Consider the following 19,618-nt stretch of genomic DNA (forward strand, 5'->3'; position numbering starts at 1 on the left):
CTATCTTCAAAATACTCTAGCTGCCCTGGATTGGGCTTGCCTGGTGTTATGGAACCAATGGAATAGTCCCAAAAGTGTCAAACCCACCCAGCTGACACTCCAGCCAGGCTCAATCAAACTGAGCGTTTTTTGAAAGATAATAAATACTACTTGAACCCAGGTCTGGTAAGAGTCAGCCACACTCTGGAAAATGTGTAAAGATCCACTGTATTAGGCCAGTCCTATGTAAGTCTATATTCATAGGTTGCATGTGTCATCACAATATTGCTTTGAACGTTCGTTTTGGACTGATGCCCGACTGAGTATTCTACTCAATACATTGTCAATGAGAGCTGATGGAGATTTCATCAACAGTGCATCATAGTGACTTGGAAATACAATGACATTCAAAAGGAGGCAAATAATTAGTAGGAAAACCTTTTGTAATAATTTTGATGTCGCCAGATTGACTTTAGATGAAGTATAACGTTAGCTAGCTAGCTAGCTAAGATTGAGGGGATGCCACTGGATTTTAGCTAGATAATGTTAGCATACTATGGCGCCGCCGGTAGATTGCGGCTTGAGAACGTTCATAACAATGGCATGACGCGACGAGTGACGGAGGTGCAACCTATGAACAGTACCACTATATCAAACTGCCCACAAAACATGACAGTTGTCTCAAACGAAGTACACTCCTGATTCAAGAAATATATCCAGTGGTGGTCTACTAGCCTGCTTTCTCTTCAGTTTAAAATAAAACATGAATGCCTTTACAGAAGTACAGGAATACAGCATACTAGTTTGGTTTTAGGGGAAAACATTCAACAACAAAAATAACTAGAAAAACTAAATGTTGGGCCTCCCGGGTGGCGCAGTGGTCTAAGGCACTGCATCGCAGTACTAGCTGTGCCACCAGAGACTCTGGGTTCGAGCCCAGGCTCTGTCGCAGCCGGCCGCGACCGGGAGGTCCATAGGGCGACGCACAATTGGCCCAGCATCGTCCGGGTTAGGGAGGGTTTGGCTGGCAGGGGTATCCTTGTCTCATCGCGCACTAGCGACTCCTGTGGCAGGCCGGGCGCAGTGCACGCTGACCAGGTCGCCAGGTGTATGTACGGTGTTTCCTCCGACACATTGGTGCGGCTGGCTTCCGGGTTGGATGTGCATTGTGTCAAGAAGCAGCTCTCAACCTTCACCTCTCCCGAGTCCGTACGGTGCGATGAGACAAGACTGTAACTACTACCAATTGGATACCATGAAATTGGGGAGAATTGAAAAAAAAAAAGATTGGTAATACATGTCGTCTGGGTTCTGTCTTTTCCAGCTCCAAAGACGTGTAGTCCTAAGCAGTTTGTGTGTAAAGATCAGGTGACCTGCATCTCTAAAGGATGGCGCTGTGATGGAGAGAAGGATTGTCCAGATGGGTCGGACGAGTCGCCTGATATCTGTAAGTACAGTTTAGGGCTGTCTCCTACTAAAACTAATTATGATAGACCGAGAGTCGTCTTTTCCTTCAATCCAATCGATTGGTTGAAATTTTTAAACATGTATTTTTCCATACATCCTATGTGTTTTAATCATATCAACTACATGCACTGAGCTTGTCTGATGCTTTAAGCACACTGTTTGATTAAATAATTAAGACACTAATTACTAGAGGGAGCTCGACCGTGTTAAAAACAATGACAGCGAGTGACTGTGTGACTAGCACCCACTGTCTCTCTCCTCCCTGCTGCAGCGACCACCATCGAACATCAACAGTGCGTATTGTGCTGTCCGTGTTGCAGATGATGCAATATAAGTACAGCCATTTCTGACTCAAAAGTCAAAAGTTGTGTTACTGAAATCCCTAATTTGTTTAGGAAAGCCATCCCCTATTTCCTCAACCCTTGCTCTCTTTACATGATACATACAGTTGAAGTCAGAGGTTTACATACACCTTAGCCAAATACATTTAAACTCAGTTTTTCACAATTCCTGACATTTAATCATAGTAAAAATTCCCTGTCTTAGGTCAGTTAGGATCACCACTTTATTATAAGAATGTGAAATGTCAGAATAATAGTAGAGAGAATGATTTATTTCAGCTTTTATTTCTTTCATCACATTCCCAGTGGGTCAGAAGTTTACATACACTCAATTAGTATTTGTTAGCATTGCCTTTAAATTGCTTACCTTGGGTCTGTCATGCCCTGACCTGAGAGAGCCGGTTTTCTCTGTTTCGTTAGGTCAGGGTGTGACATGGGGTGGGCATTCTGTGTGTTATATTTCTATGTTTTTTTTTCTTTGATTGGCCTAGTATGGTTTCCAATCAGAGGCAGCTGTCTATCGTTGTCTCTGATTGGGAATCATACTTAGGCAGCCCTTTTTCCCTCCTTCTGTGTGGGATCTTGTTTTTGTATTGCTGTTAGTAGCCTGCAAAACTTTTCGTTCATTGTGTTGTTTATTATTTTGTTTTTTGCCGGTTCACCATTAAATAAAATATGATGAACCCAACACACGCTGCGCCTTGGTCTCCTCCTAACGACGAACGTCACAGGGTCAAACATTTCGGGTAGCCTTCCACAAGCTTCCCATAATAAGTTGGGTGAATTTTGGCCCATTCCTCCTGACAGAGCTGGTGTAACGGAGTCAGGTTTGTAAGCCTCCTTGCTCGCACACGCTTTTTCAGTTCTGCCCACAAATGTTCTATGGGATTTAGGTCAGGGCTTTGTGATGGCCACTCCAATACCTTGACTTTGTTGTCCTTAAGCCATTTTGCCACAACTTTGGAAGTTTGCTTGGGGTCATTGTCCATTTGGAAGACCCATTTGCGACCAAGCATTAACTTCCTGACTGATGTCTTGCATGAGGCTCTGCTCACGGAATCAGTAGACTATTAAACAAACACTCAAACAGGCAACAGAAGCAGGATCTGTCTTATTTCAGTAAATATATATGTATGATTTATAAAGCCAGGTACATTTAAGTTGATTATAGACCTAATTAAGTTGGAGTTTCCTCTCTCCTCACTTTTCTTAGACAATAAGACAAGGGCTGTTTTCTCATCACCTAACTCCGCTGCTGCCTCCACCGCATTGTTCTCGACACCAATATGCTGGTTCACTTTGCTGTTATGCATATAGCAACATGGTCTAGGAAAAGGTGCCAATTCAACAGTGCACTGATGTTTCAGAACCACGGACAGCGACCTCTTTCCATCACGGGAGAAAGCACATTTGTCATAAAATAATAATATTTGTTCTTACCTAATATAACCATATACAATTTCAGTAGCACATGTCTTAGACTGATGGACTGCGCAATCCCCACAGCCTCCACAATGGATCTGTTTTTTTTCTATGTTTGTGCTTTTCTATAAACCAATTTCTGTGTTTTTGCAAGTGACTGATTGAACAAATCTTCACTCTCAGTGTCTGCAATTTGGCAGTACGCCCAGAACCTTGTTAAGAGAAAAGGATATCTCAGTTTCATGGTCTCAGTTTGGAGAGAAGAAGCCTTGTGAGGTATTGGTCTGTCACATGCTTGAACCAGTATTGGTTGGTCACATGAATGAAACAAACATTAATTATTAATGAATTATTAATAAGCTAAATCATGCAAATATGACTTGTCTGCAGTATATAAGAACTAAACAGGACTGCCCCGTTAGAGCTTCTGACAGATGTCCACTATGGTGCATTTGTTGGAACCTCTCCAACGCACTGACAATAAACAATGATTCATTTAAGATTGACTTCGAGTGTCTCTGAGTAAGAATTTCCACAACATTACTTTTGTAATTTTTTTCTTAACTCTATTTTCTTACAACTGTATTGTTGGTTAGGGCTTTTCAGTATACATTTCACAGTAAGGTCTATACTTGTTGTATTCGGCGCATGTGACATAAAATCAGATTTGATTTGAGATTCAGCCGCGGGCCGATTTTGCCTGGAGGGGCTGGTCGGGGGACCGGAACATACTGTAATTACAAATCATTTGTAGACTGCAAATTGACCGGAATTGACTAAAACATAATAATTTCAAACCTTGCTTACATTTGAATACGATCATGCGTCTCTCTATTATGTGTGGGAATACTTGGGAACAGATTTCTTCAATTAAAATCACTTGGAGCTGATTTCTTAGTGTTTTTTTATGTCTGTCAATGAAAATCCCCCTCTCTGCCCTCTCTGTCTGTCTGAAGGACATGGGTGTAGCATCTGCCCTGTCTGAATCTGCCATGTCTGGCTCGGCTGGGCTGGCTGTTATAGTCTAGTGAGTTATAGCGCTCTCTAATGAAGTCCTGTTGTTTAGTCTGGCTTTTCAGAGGGATGTGTCTGCTCATGTCTAAAAACTCTGCCTCATCTCATCTGTGTGGTCTCTCTGAGAGGCTGGTCCCAGGCAAGAAACTCCCATCTAACAGCCACCCTCTCCATTGCTGTTCTACACCCTAGAAACTCTCATGTACAGCCTCCCTGTGTGTATGTATGTATGTGTATGAAGGAGGCTCCTAATGGAGACAACAAGTGTCTGTGTGCCACACCTCACATCTGTTAGGCCACGAACACTCTCCCTCCCAACAGTCAGTCTGGCATGGGGAGACGACTCATCAGACAAGTGGCTGACAGCCAGAACAAACACGTTTGTTATTGCTGGAGAAAAACACCATTAAGTGCACACAGATGGGCCTTTTGGATTCAACATTTATGAAATAGCTCAGTGGAATAAATCCTCCTCTGTTGTTGTGCTGAAAACTAAATAAAACATGAACATTGGTGTTGAAATAGAGAGAGGGAAGTTTATATTGCTGTGTATATCATTGTGTCTGAGCTTGGATGCGTCTCCCATGGATAGGTCATCAAGTTCTCTGTTGTGTTCTGTTGTATTCAGGCCTGGTTCCAGATCTAATTGTGCTGTCTTGCCAACTCCTATGGTCATTGGCGTGACTGTTACCATAGAAGTTGGCAAGACGGTATAAACAGATCTGGAACCAGGCTAGTTGTATCCCATTCCCCTCTCTAGATCTCCTATCTCTGGCAGTTCAATGAGTACACTGGATCCCCAGACCAACTTCGTACAAGCGTTGGTTTCCTCAGTCTGGGTCAAAATGTGGTAACTGGAGATAAACTGGAACTGTGGAAAATACTTTCCTCTACTTCCTTCCTCTGGGTGAAGATTCATTTGATTGAGCTTGGCTGGCATACTAGGACCAATGGAATAATCGCAAATTATATGGAATAGTTCCATCTAGCTACCACTCCAGGCCGGCTCAATCAGAATATTTAAGGTGAACAAATACTAGTTGAACCCAGGTCTGAAACGCAGTAGTTAAAAAAAGAAAAGCAGCAGGTTTCTTCATTCCTCTTCCTCCTCATCTTCTTCCTTCTCCTCCTCCTGGGCTAACAGGGTCTTTAATAACATGTAGCCTGGCCGACGCTCCTCCTAACTCAATGTCCCCCTCTTCTAGACACAAACACACTCTCTCCTAACTCCATGTCCTCCTCTTCTAGACACAAACACACACACACTCTCCTAACTCCATGTCCTTCTTGTCTCGTCGAAATAGATTCAGTCTCCATACCCATTCAGTCTCCTCTCTCTGACTCTACTTTAATGACAGGCTGTATTTCTGCCCTCTTGATCAACAATAGTTCAGATCCACATGAAAACATGGAATGACCCCGGGAATAGATAGAATATTGCTCAGACATGTACAAAAACATTCTAAAGTTCAAAATGGGTGGATCTTTCCTTTAATGTTACCTCTGACTTTCACTGAGTTATTGAAAAACATATACTATTTTGATAGAGTTTGTTAAATAATGTATTACTAATCCAAAAACCTACAATGGCTAATTTCTAAAAAGCACAGTAAATTAAAAAGAACTACTTTTTTTTATCCCCTTTTCTCCCCAATTTCGTGGTATCAAATTGGTAGTTACAGTCTTGTCGTCTCATCGCTGCAACTCCCGTACGGACTCGGGAGAGGCAAAGGTCGAGAGCCGTGCTTCCTCCGAAACACAACCCAGCCAAGCCACACTGCTTCTTGACACAATGCCCACTTATCCCGGTAGCCAGCCGCACCAATGTGTCGGGGGAAACACAGTGCACCTGGCAACCGTGTCAGCGTGCACTGCGCCCGGCCCGCCACAGGAGTCGCTAGTGCGCGATGATGGGACAAGGACATCCTTGCCGGCCAAACCCTCCCCTAACCTGGATGACGCTGGGCCAACTGTGCACTGTCCCATGGGTCTCCCGGTCACGGCCGGCTGCGATAGAGCCTGGACTCGAACCCAGAATCTCTAGTGGCACAGCTAGTACTGTGAAGCAGTGCCTTAGACTACCACGCCACTCGGGAGGCCACAGTAAATCTATTTTGATGAAGAACTTCAGATAGTTATTACGATGATAGTAATTTCAAATGCTAGCATGAACAGAGACGGGTTTCAATAGAAACAATGCCATATAGATCCATTAAATCCGTGGAGCATCAAGATCACCAGTGTGCTGGAGTTTCTTTTCAGTTCAATGGCTGCTGAAGGAACAGTGACTGTGTGAAGGGTTTCATTTACCAGAACAGATGCTGATGGTCTGCTGTGGCTGAAACATTGCTCTCCACACAGTCCCATTCAGGCAAATGAAACACTGCATTGTCTTTATGGAAATATTACAGAAGTAATATGGAAATTTCACTCACATCCAATTGCTTTGTAGCCTAACTGACGGGGGAGAAAAAGATGAGTCTTTCGGGAGTTCGTCTTTTACTATTCATTTCACTCTTCAAGCAGGCATAATATAAATTGTGTGTAAAATATTTGAAATCCAGGCAGGTTTGGGTACTAGAGTCATCAGCCTTGGCCGTTCTCTCCGTCTCCCCTGCTTTAAAGCCAACAGCATGAGATGAGAGGCATTCAGTCCAACAGGCTATAAACAATGAGGCCTCTCTCCCTCGACAACAGCTCCAACACAAGATTAAATAATGGAGGTTCTGGCCCCTCTGTACTGTCCCAAAGCCCCAGAACAGGACACATATAACCACATTACAACCACATATCAACCTACTAGTTGCTGGGCTATGTGGAGGCCTACAGTGGGTTGTCCCAACCAGTGGGATGTCCCAACCACATATTCATGGTCAACAACATTGTTTTGCCCCATTCATTTGGAAAAATAGAGTATTCAGGATGCTTGTGATTCAATCACTAATTCATTTGTACGTCTGTTTTAAAATTACACTGTAATGCTACTACACTGTTCTCTTGCTGTGGTCTGAATAACAAAACCATGTTTTTACACTCCTAGTTGTATGAGCGTAATCCAACAGAAAGTCAGGGCTCAGGAACTGACCTACAGCGGCACCAGTCTTCAGGACTGAACCAGTTGCTGGTCTATGTGGAGGCCTTCAGTGGGATGTTCCATACTAGGCTCCGTAATAGGACACATACGTATAACCACATAACAACTCAGCAGTGAACACACGCTAGAACCTTTCTCTCTCTCACCCCCTCCCTCACTCTCTCCTTCCCTTTCCCCCTCTCCTTCCCTTCCCCCTCTCCCCCTCTCCTTCCCTTTCCCCCTCTCCTTCCCTTTCCCCCTCTCCTTCCCTTTCCCCCTCTCCTTCCCTTTCCCCCTCTCCTTCCCTTTCCCCCTCTCCTTCCCTTTCCCCCTCTATCTTGATCTCCCCTCTCGCTTCCCCTCTCTCCCACTTGTTCCCATTAGTCTCTCTCTCTTAAGCAGGACATATTGCCCCAACAGTGACTGGACAGTGTGGGAGGCATTAGATCTAGGATGTCCCATAAGCCTCCACAGTAAAGCTGATGCCTAAACAAAGCCATGTATTGATGTGTATTTAGGGAGTTTACAGTGGTCCTTATTTGTTCCAAAAGTGGAAAGTTTATTTAGCCACTGAATTAAAGGTCTGACTCTGGCTGTACACACACAAAACACACACACACACACAGAGCTGGTGTCAGGGGGTGCAAACAAAACTCCCTGCTCTTTCCCAGCAGTTTCCCCCTGAGTCCTGACCACAGTCTTGTGTGTGTGTGTGTGTGTGTTTGTGTGTGTGTGTTTGTTAATGTTGTTGGGAATCAGAGTACTTTAATTACAGCATTATCACCAGTTCAAGGTAATTACTATAGCAAATTGGATCCCAAAGTATGTTCAGTTCACCCAGATTTTACAGGGCGGACACGCTTTTCTCTCTTGTTCTCGCTGGATCCTCTCTCTTTTTCTCTCCCTCTATAACTCCATCTTTCTTTCTCGTTCTCTCTCTCTTTTTCCCTCTCTCTTGTCGTTTGGCTGTTGTTCTCTCTCTGTACAGGGTTGACCTACTGCTGCGCGCTCAGTGAATGTACTGATATACAGCACGCTGTGACAGGGCAGGCAGAGCTGGCAGACAACATGGGCCATGCTTATTTCTTTAAGTAGGTCAATATATCAGTAGGAAAAGGACACTCCATTCACTGTGAAAGAACAGAAATAAAGGTACCCCATAGCCTCTACTGTCGCTCTCTCAATTCAAATTCAAATATTACAAAAGTTTCAAAAGAATAGAGATATTTCAAATGTTATATTATGGCTATGTACAGTGTTGTAACAATGTGCAAATAGTTGAAGTACAAAAGGGAAAATAAATAAACATACACTACATATACAAAAGTATGTGGACACCTCTTCAAGTTAGTGGATTCGGCTATTTCAGCCACACCTGCTGCTGACAGGTGTATAAAATCAAGCACACAGCCATGCAATCTTCATAGACAAACATTGGCAGTAGAATGGCCTACCTTTCCAACAAGTCAGTTCATCAAATTTCTGCCCTGCTAGTGCTGCCCCGGTCAACTGTAAGTGCTCTTATTGTAAACGTCTAGGAGCAACAACGGCTCAGTGGTAGGCCACACAAGCTCACAGAACGGGACTGCCGAGTGCTGAAGCGTGTAGCACGTACAAATCGTCTGTCGTCAGTTGTAACTCACTACCGGAGGTGATAGGTGTGACCCTTTAACCCCCCCCCCCCCCCCTTCTCTCTCCCTCAATTCAAGGAAGCATATGTTTACATTGCCAAAGCAAGGTGAAATAGATAATAAACTAAAGTTAAATAAACAATCAAAATGAACAGTAAACATTACACAGAGACAGTTCAAATGTCCTATTATGGCTCTTTCTCTGGGCTCTCACCCTCTCTGCATGGTTCCTATTGTTTTAAACACAAGATACCTTAAGTAACCTTCAGCTCAGTCAGGGCTCAGGAACTGACCTACAGTACCCTTTAGCTCAGTCAGGGCTCAGGAACTGACCTACAGTACCCTTCAGCTCAGTCAGGGCTCAGGAACTGACCTACAGTACCCTTTAGCTCAGTCAGGGCTCAGGAACTGACCTACAGTACCCTTTAGCTCAGTCAGGGCTCAGGAACTGACCTACAGTACCCTTTAGCTCAGTCAGGGCTCTGGAACTGACCTACAGTACCCTTTAGCTCAGTCAGGGCTCAGGAACTGACCTACAGTACCCTTTAGCTCAGTCAGGGCTCAGGAACTGACCTACAGTACCCTTTAGCTCAGTCAGGGCTCTGGAACTGACCTACAGTACCCTTTAGCTCAGTCAGGACTCAGGAACTGACCTACAGTACCCTTTAGCTCAGTCAGGGCTCAGGAACTGACCTACAGTACCCTTTAGCTCAGTCAGGGCTCAGGAACTGACCTACAGTACCCTTCAGCTCAGTCAGGGCTCAGGAACTGACCTACAGTACCCTTTAGCTCAGTCAGGGCTCAGGAACTGACCTACAGTACCCTTTAGCTCAGTCAGGGCTCAGGAACTGACCTACAGTACCCTTCAGCTCAGTCAGGGCTCAGGAACTGACCTACAGTACCCTTTAGCTCAGTCAGGGCTCAGGAACTGACCTACAGTACCCTTTAGCTCAGTCAGGACTCAGGAACTGACCTACAGTACCCTTTAGCTCAGTCAGGGCTCAGGAACTGACCTACAGTACCCTTCAGCTCAGTCAGGACTCAGGAACTGACCTACAGTACCCTTTAGCTCAGTCAGGGCTCAGGAACTGACCTACAGTACCCTTCAGCTCAGTCAGGACTCAGGAACTGACCTACAGTACCCTTCAGCTCAGTCAGGGCTCAGGAACTGACCTACAGTACCCTTTAGCTCAGTCAGGGCTCAGGAACTGACCTACAGTACCCTTCAGCTCAGTCAGGACTCAGGAACTGACCTACAGTACCCTTTAGCTCAGTCAGGGCTCAGGAACTGACCTACAGCGGCACCAGTCTTCAGGACTGAACTACAATGGCAGTCATGTTCCTCACTATACTCTACCTTTGTGAGTTAAAAAAAAAGATTCTTTTTTTAAACTATTTTTTTCAGCTAATGTACTGTAAGGGAGATTGTGTGTGTCTGGGACGTTTGAGTGAGGCAACATTGTGTTATCCTCCTTGAAGTCTTTACATAACGGGATCTGTCTTACCTCTTAAATCCTATCTAATGGCACAGCCACAGGAAGACAGGAAGCAAAGGATCAACCGGGAATCCACATACTGTACTGGATTGATGAAGTGGTGGTAGAAAGATGTGGAATTAAAGGTGTGTTCATTTGTGTGTGCATGTGCATTTGTGTTTGTGTGTGAGGAATAATGATGAGTCAATCTATTTCAGGTAGGCTAAGTATAAATCAAATCCATTGGGACAAACTGCACAGTAAGCTCCCCTGTCTTTCTCTCTATGCTACAATATTGCTATTATTTGGCTATAGAGCACAGTCAGCAAATACCCACTTATTTATTTTGCAATTAATTTCTTTCCTTGCTTTTCATCCATTTTATTTATGTTGTGTGGATAATGGTTTATAGTGTAATGAGCAATGAGGTGAATTTGACAGGGCCTAAGTTCTTCAGACTATTCTGTTATTTGCTGATGTAAGTGAATGGGCCAACTTCTTACACAAATATTTAGGATGAATGAAATCCAACCAAGTCATAATTGAGGAACCATGCTTCCCTGTAAGCTGTTAGCATATTTGTTTCAAGAACCACATAAGCTGTTCAATTGTATTTCTGTCGCTGCCTGAGAGGACATACTGCATGTATAAACCCTACTGGGTGCCAGGTAGCCTGGGTAAGAGCGTTGGGCCAGTAACCGAAAGCCAGCTGGCTAGGGGCTCTATTTTAACAAATCTAACGTAATCTAACGCAATCATAAATTGCTAGGTTCAGGGGTTTGTCAGAAATATTTTTGCTATTTTCACTTACAATTATCGGCGCACTTGATGGCGTTGGCACGAAAGGGCTGGGTTTTGATGAATTAACAAGTGTGTCTCGCCCCTCACCCGCCAATCAAAACGCGAAATATGTGGTTGCTTCAAGGTGTGTATATTTTATGTGTTGCCTTGGAATCTGCTCCAATTCCAATGTTAGTGCGTTATAGTTTGTTTAATGGCTTACAGACACGACATAACAAAATGTAGACGTAACTTTGCCAAATACGTTAACTGGAACCCATTTGCAGTCCACATCGTTCTAAGTAATTGCATGGCTTCAATAGCATTCACACTGATTTAAGGGCTAGGCCAACTGTAAATTGCTTTATGGCTGCGCATGGCAATGACAAGCATTGTCAATAAGCAAGATTCAATTCATTATCGATAAGGCCTGATATAGGTTATGTCACACTTACAGGCACCATAATTTCTCCCCGTTGGCATATAATATTAAAACAATGCAGACTATGGAGGGTTTTACGCACATCGAAAACGGGACCTGCATGGCTAAAATAATGTGGGCCTGCCTAATGCATATATAAAAGGGAATGCCAGCTCACTGTTTTACTACTCTCAAACTTTATATTTTAATAAAGCTTTCGTGTTTAAGATTTATTTCCAAGCGGTCTCAAAAGCCAACCCCTTTATCGACAGTCTTGAATACTTCGCGATTGCATTGGGCAGACAAAAAAATGCTTAATTGAGAGGAGGGTAGGCTATGCTTGGTTTTAAACCAAATAAAATGAAATTGGAAAAAAACATTCGTTTTTTATCTTTCTAAATACGAAGTACATTAGGCTACTCTTGTTCCATGCGTATATGGGCAGCGTGCATCACGGCTGGTTTAGCTGCGTTTTCGCTGTCAGAATTCATGCCATAACCAACTGCGTTACCGCTAAAACCAGCTTTTGGTTGGTCTTAAATATCTCTACTGGCGCTGCCTGAAATTAGCACTTTGGATCATGTTTTTAAGGACACACCTAAAATATTTCCAAACCCTCCCATCTGAGCGTGCTGATGTTAGACAGGTAAATTGCCGAATCTGGCTTTCACTATTTAGCTTTTTACAATGCAATTTGCTGTGTCATAATGGCTTTTACCTTCTACAACTACTTTGAATGTTGTAGCTATCAATGGTCCCATTAACAATTACCCATATTAGCAAACTTATTTATTTTCAAACTTCATATAGCTCTACTGGGCCCTATAGGTTATTTATCATCATGAACAATATTAGCAAAATTTCCCTGAAAATTGGTTGGTTTAGTCGGTGTCGATTAATTTAGGTTTTTCTTCCCAGCTCTAACACACACACACACACACACACACACACACAGTTGAAGTCGGAAGTTTACATACACTTAGGTTGGGGTCATTAAAACTCGTTTTTCAACCACTCCACAAATTTCTTGTGAACAAACTATGGTTTTGGCAAGTCGGTTGGGACATCTGTGCATGACACAAGTAATTTTTCCAACAATTGTTTACAGACAGATTTTCTCACTTATAATTCACTGTTTCACAATTCCAGTGGGTCCGAAGTTTAGATACACTAAGTTGAATGTGCCTTTAAACAGCTTGGAAATTCCAGAAAACGATGTCATGGCTTTAGAAGCTCCTTGCTGAGTGGCCTTTCAGGTTATGTCGATATAGGACTCGTTTTACTGTGGATATAGATAATTTTGTACCTGTTTCCTCCAGCATCTTCACAAGGTCCTTTGCTGTTGTTCTGGGATGATTTGCACTTTTCGCACCAAAGTACGTTCATCTCTAGGAGACAGAACGCGACTCCTTCCTGAGCGGTATGACGGCTGAGTGGTCTCTTGGTGTTTATACTTGCATACTATTGTTTGTACAGATGAACGTGGTACCTTCAGGTGTTTGGAAATTGCTCACAAGGATGAACCAGACTTGTGAAGGTTTACAATTTTTTTTCTGAGGTCTTGGCTGATTTCTTTTGATTTTGATGTCAAGCAAAGAGGAACTGAGTTTGAAGTTAGGCCTTGAAATACATCCACAGGTACACCTCCAATTGATCAAATGATGTCAATTAGCCTATAAGAAGCTTCTAAAGCCATGACATAATTTTCTGGAATTTTCCAAGCTGTTGAAAGGCACAGTCAACTTAGTGTATGTAAACTTCTGACCCACTGGAATTGTGATACAGTGAATAATAAGTGAAGAAATCTGTCTGTAAACAATTGTTGGGAAAATTACTTGTGTCATGCACAAAGTAGGTGTCCTAACCGACTTGCCAAAACTATAGTTTGTTAACAAGAAATTTGTGGAGTGGTTGAAAAACGAGTTTTAATGACTCCAACCTAAGTGTATGTTAACTTCCAACTTCAACAACTGTATATACTGTATCCTTCACTATCTGTTCTTTACTATCTATTGCATGTTAGCCACTCTGTCACTGCTCATCCATATATTTTATACTTATATATTGTCATCCCATTCCTTCACTAGATTGTGTGTATTAGGTTTTGCTGTGGAATTGTTAGATATTACCTGTTAGATACTGCTGCACTGTCGGATCTAAAATTATAAGCATTTTGCTTCACTCACAATAACATCTGCTAACCATGTGTATGTGACCAATAAAATTTGATTTGATTTGACACACACATACACACACACATTCTCTTTTTTTCCTCTCCTCCCTCTGCCTCGCTTGTCTCCCTCTCCATCTCTCCACTCTCCACCCATGTGACTATCTAGACATACTTTAGCAAGTAAGCCGCCTCTGTTCTCTCCTCTTCAGATCTCATCTCTCTACTCTTTCCTCTTGTGTAATTGCCTCAGTGTTTTTTTCTGTCTTTCAAACTTGGGTTGTTATTGTTGTTATTCATCTTCTGTTCCCTTTCCCTGGCTGTCTTTCGCCACTAACCTATTCTATTTTATGAGATTTTTAGAAACAGTTTTCTTGTATCTGAAGCACTAAAGAGAAATTTCAATAGTATGCTGTGATTACATCAACCTCTGGAGATATGCAACATTTATAAAATGCTGTTCTGGTATTTATTAATTCAGACGAGTCTTGGAGAGTTTTACAGAATTGTTTGAATTTTGTGTAGAAAATAATTTCTTTATATAGTCCCCCTGTCAGACGAAATCTTACATCTTTGTCAGTAGAGATATGCCAGTGTTTTGCAGCAGCCTATGCCCTCTCTGACATTTGATCAATGGACACTGCCACACACACTCAGGCACACACCTTATGCTCTTAAAATGGTATGGAGTATAATTAGTTACAGAAATGAATTGGGAATGGAACAATGTGTATTGGGCAGTGATCACACCTTCCCTGTTGAATATAATTTTTTCCATTACTCTATTGTACTGTTGCACCTAAAGATGTGACTATGCTGTTTACATATTATATATCACCGTTTTCTATTAAGCTGAATTCCAGTGACTAACTCCTCTCATTGCTCAGATTAAAAAGCCATTCTATATTTTTTATTTACCTCAGGTTTGTTTGATGATTGTACATCCTGTATCTGTAATTGTAGTTCTTTGGGCTGTATGAGCCATACAGCATTCAGAGAGAAATTTGTCTCAGAAATTATATTTCGTTAATTAAATACCAGGTTGTTATAAGGGATATTGCAATTTTTCATCAATCTAATGTTGTAGGAAATGCTTAGCTTGACTTTGAACCTGAACTGTGTTGAGAGACCGAGGTGGCGGAAGGCAAGGCCGGAAGCTTTCCATAAGTCTCTCGTTCTCTCTGGCTACACTGTGCAGCAATGTGCTGACCAGGCCCACTGAGGGATCAGGAAGGAAGTCACTGTGGTGTGAGGGAGTCTCTTTGTCACTCAATACACAGCCAACAACTTCCCAGACTGTAACAGAGAGGCCAGAGCCCACAGTTATGTTCCTCATGTTAAAGTCACAGTAGTTATGGTATGGGTGTGTGTGTCCCACTCCCTGCTATCAAATTGTCCTTTCTGTTTACATTTCTCCTGTAATTTTCTGGTCTTACACAGACCTCCGGCCTTAGAAAGGTATATGAAATTATTACCCTCTATATCTAGTACTTACTAGGCCTTTATTTTACTTTTTACTTCTGTAGACAACTGTTTGGGACAACAGTCAACAAACAATGTGTCCTGCACATGGTCTGGAGTGTTGCCAAACAGTTGAATTCTATGAGCTAGCTAGTTTGTTCCATGTCCTTCAGTTATTGTGAAATAGCTAGGCTCAAAGTTGATTGAATTTAAATCTGAAGCTTACAGAGGACAAGACTGTGGGAGGTCTTGTTATGAGGCATTATCCCCTGGAGTCAGGCTCTAGCCTTTTGGGAGCCCTAAGCGAGATTTGGTTGTTGGGCCCCCCACCTCGCGGCAAAACATTTTAGTGGTCTTCCCTCTTGATGGTGGAGAGGACATTTTTAGTTTTAAAGTTAATTTCCTGCAATTCTAAACATTTTGCTATGGGGTAGAGAGATTTGTTTTGCCATTTTCCTGCAATTCTACACATTTTGTAATGACTTATGCCATGTGAATATGATATCTGAGTGAGATATAATACCTGTGTGCCCGGTCAGTTTAGATATCTGGCAAGACCAATTTACCAATCTAAAAATTGTTAGGTGACATGGATAATTGAGTGACTGTCAGTGAGTGATATAGCAAGACAAAATGCTGATGCACAACCAAATTTGGAGGCCATGAGTGAATATTTTTGGGGCAGGGGGCCTCCTAGCGGCCGGGGGCCCTAGGCAACGCTTATGTTGTTTATGCCTACCTGCAGAGCTTTATATTGAGTTATTTTATTGTATCTAAAGGCTCTGGAACCTGCTGTTACCTAGTACCTGCTGTTCTAGTACTGAGCCAAGTGTGTATTAGTACCTAATACCCCATTTACACAAAGGCAAAACCGTTTCGTTTTTTTGCTTTGCTTATTAGTTTTTAACATTTTGTTAACGTGTTTTTTGTATATGTGAAAGGGGTAGGGGGTAGAGCTGGGACAATAAACCGGAAATTACAGATCAAATGTGAAGTTTGAAAATAAATGTGTTTGCTAATATGGGTGATTGTTAATGGGACAATGGCTAAACCATCAAATTGGTAATAGTAGTTTAAAGGATAATAAAACAAAAACTGAGATGCATCGATTCAGGCAATTTATCGCGATATGGATTTTTGTCCGTGTCGCCAGGCTCTAGTCGGGGTTAAAAAAGGTGGTATATTTTGACTAAAACCCAGCTGGAGACCTAATAATGTAGCAGATCAAATCAAATTTTACTTGTCACATGCTCCAAATACAACAGGTGTAGACCTTACAGTGAAATGCTTACTTACAAGCCCTTAACCAACAATGCAGTTTTAAGAAAATACCCCCAAACAATACGAGATAAGAATAACAAATAATTAAAGAGCAGCAGTAAATAACAATAGCGGGGCGAAATACTGGGGGTACAGGTGTCGAGGTAATTGAGGTAATATCTACATGTAGGTAGAGTTATTAAAGTGACTATGCATAGATAATAACAGAGAGTAGCAGCAGAGTAGGGGGGGCAATGCAAATAGTCTGGATAGCCATTTGATTAGCTGTACAGGAGTCTTATGGCTTGGGGGTAGAAGCTGTTTAGAGGCCTCTTGGACCTAGACTGACGCTGAGGTTCCTTTTGTCCATGTGTGAAAGGGCAGTACAATAGAGATTGCATCATCTGTGGATCTGTTGGTGCGGTATGCAAATTGGAGTGCGTCTTGGGTTTCTGGGATAATGGTGTTGATGTGGGCCATGACCAGCCTTTCAAAGCATTTCATGGCTACAGACGTGAGTGCTACGGGTTGGTAGTCATTTAGGCAGTTTACCTTAGTGTTCTTGGGCACAGGGACTATGGTGGTCTGCTTGAAACATGTTGGTATTACAGACTCAGACAGGGAGAGGTTGAAAATGTCAGTGAAGACACTTGCCAGTTGGTCAGCGCATGCTCGGAGTACACGTCCTGGTAATCCATCTGGCCCTGTGGGCCTTGTGAATATTGACCTGTTTAAAGGTATTACTCACAATGGCTGTGGAGAGCGTGATCAAGCAGTCGTCCGGAACAGCTGATGCTCTCATGCATGTTTCAGTGTTACTTGCCTCGAAGCGAGCATAAAGTTATTTAGCTCATCTGGTAGGCTCGTGTTACTGGGCAGCTCTCGGCTGTGCTTCCCTTTGTATTCTGTTATAGTTTGCAAGCCCTGCCACATCCGACGAGCGTCGGAGCCGGTGTAGTACGATTCAATCTTAGTCCTGTATTGATGCTTTGCCTGTTCGATGGTTCGTCGAAGGGCAAAGCAGGATTTCTTATAAACTTCCGGGTTATAGTCCCATTCCTTGAAAGCGGCAGCTCTACCCTTTAGCTCAGTGCGAATGTTTCCTGTAATCCATGGCTTCTGGTTGGGGTATGTAGGTACTGTCACTGTGGGGACGACGTCCTCGATGCACTTATTGATGAAGCCAGTGACTGATGTGGTGTACTCCTCGATGCCATCGGAGGAATCCCGGAACATATTCCGGTCTGTGCTAGCAAAACAGTCCTATAGTTTAGCATCTGCTTCATCTGACCACTTTTTATAGACCGAGTCACTGGTGCTTCCTGCTTTAATTTTTCCTTGTAAGCAGGAATCAGGAGGATAGAATTATGGTCAGATTTGCCAAATGGAGGGCGACGGAGAGCTTAGTACGCGTCTCTGTGTGTGGAGTAAAGGTGGCCTAGAATTATTTTTCCCTCTGGTTGCACATTTAACATGCTGATAGAAATTAGGTAAAACTGATTTAAGTTTACCTGCATTAAAGTCCCCGGCCACTAGGAGCACCGCCTCTGGATGAGAGTTTTCCTGTTTGCTTATGGAGGTATCCATGCAGAATATTTGGAACCAAGGCCTGATCACCCCAATTCACAAAAGTGGAGACAGATTTTACCCCAATAACTACCGTGGGTTATGCGTCAACAGCAACCTTGGGAAAATCCTCTTCATTATCATTAACAGCAGACTCGTACATTTCCTCAGTGAAAACAGCGTACTGAGCAAATGTCAAATTGACTTCATACCAAATTATCGTATACCACATGTTCACCCTGAACACCCTAATTGACAAACAAACAATCCAAAACAAAGGCAAAGTCTTCTCATGCTTTGTTTGTTTCAAAAAAAGACTTTGATTCGATTTGGCATGAGGGTCTGCTATACAAATTGATGGAAAGTGGTGTTGGGGGAAACATAAAACATTATAAAATCCATGTACACAAACAACAAGTCTGCAGTTAAAGTTGGCAAAAAAACACAAATTTCTTTCCACACGGTCGTGGGGTGAGACAGGGATGCAGCTTAAGCTCCACCCTCTTCAACATATATATCAACTAATTGGTGAGGGCACTAGAACAGTCTGCAGCACCTGGCCTCACCCTACTAGAATCTGAAGTCAAATGTCTACTGTTTGCTGATGATCTGGTGCTTCTGTCACCAACCAAGGAGGGCCTACAGCAGCACCTAGATCTTCTGCCAGATCTGGGCCCTGACAGTACATTTCATTAAGACCAAAATAATGGTGTTCCATAAAAGGTCCAGTCGCCAGGACCAGAAATACAAATTCCTTCTAGACACCGTTGCCCTAGAGCACACCAAAAACTATATATACCTTGGCCTAAACATCAGCGCCACAAAGCTGTGTTCCACAAAGCTGTGATCTGAGAGACAAGGCAAGAAGGGCCTTTATGCCATCAAAAGGAACTTAAAATTCAGCATACCAATTAGGATCTGGCTAAAAATACTTGAATCAGTTATAGAACCCATTGCCCTTTATTGTGAGGTCTGGGGTCCTCTCGCCAACCAAGAATTCACAAAATGGGACAAACACCAAATAGAGACTGCATGCAGAATTCTGCAAAAATTACCTCTGTGTATAATGTAAAACACCACACAATGCATGCAGCACAGAATTAGGCCGATACCCGCTAATTGTCAAAATCCAGAAAGGAGCTGTTAAATTCTACAACCACCTAAAAGGAAGTGATTCCCAAACCTTCCAAAACAAAGCCATCACCTACAGTGTACCTAGGGAAGAGTCCCCCTAAGCAAGCTGGTCCTGGGGCTCTGTCCACAAACACAAACAGACCCCACAGAGCCCCAGGACAGCAACACAATTAGACCCAAACAAATCATGAGAAAACAAAAAGATAATTTCTTGACACATTGGAAAGAATTCACAAAAAAACTGAGCAAACTAGAATGCCGTTTGGCCCTAAACAGAGAGCACACAGTGGCAGAATACCTGACCACTGTGACTGATCCAAACTTAAGGAAAGCTTTGACTATGTACAGACTCAGTGAGCATAGCCTTGCTTTTGAGAAAGGCCGCCTTGGCAGATCTGGCTGTCAAGTGAAGACAGGCTATGCA

The 19,618-nt window shown here is 42.8% G+C and overlaps 1 protein-coding gene across 1 annotated transcript in view; it reads left to right on the plus strand.

Annotated features, from left to right (window-relative positions):
* LOC106572662 (low-density lipoprotein receptor-related protein 1) overlaps positions 1-19,618 on the plus strand; it is a 237,152-nt gene that overhangs the window by 43,495 nt on the left and 174,039 nt on the right. Inside the window, 1 exon segment of the mRNA XM_082962191.1 lies at positions 1,304-1,426. Coding sequence (XP_082818317.1) covers positions 1,304-1,426 — 123 coding nt within the window.

The sequence above is a fragment of the Salmo salar genome, chromosome 15 (assembly GCF_965601325.2).
Source record: "Salmo salar chromosome 15, fSalSal1, whole genome shotgun sequence".
NCBI lineage: Eukaryota > Metazoa > Chordata > Actinopteri > Salmoniformes > Salmonidae > Salmo > Salmo salar.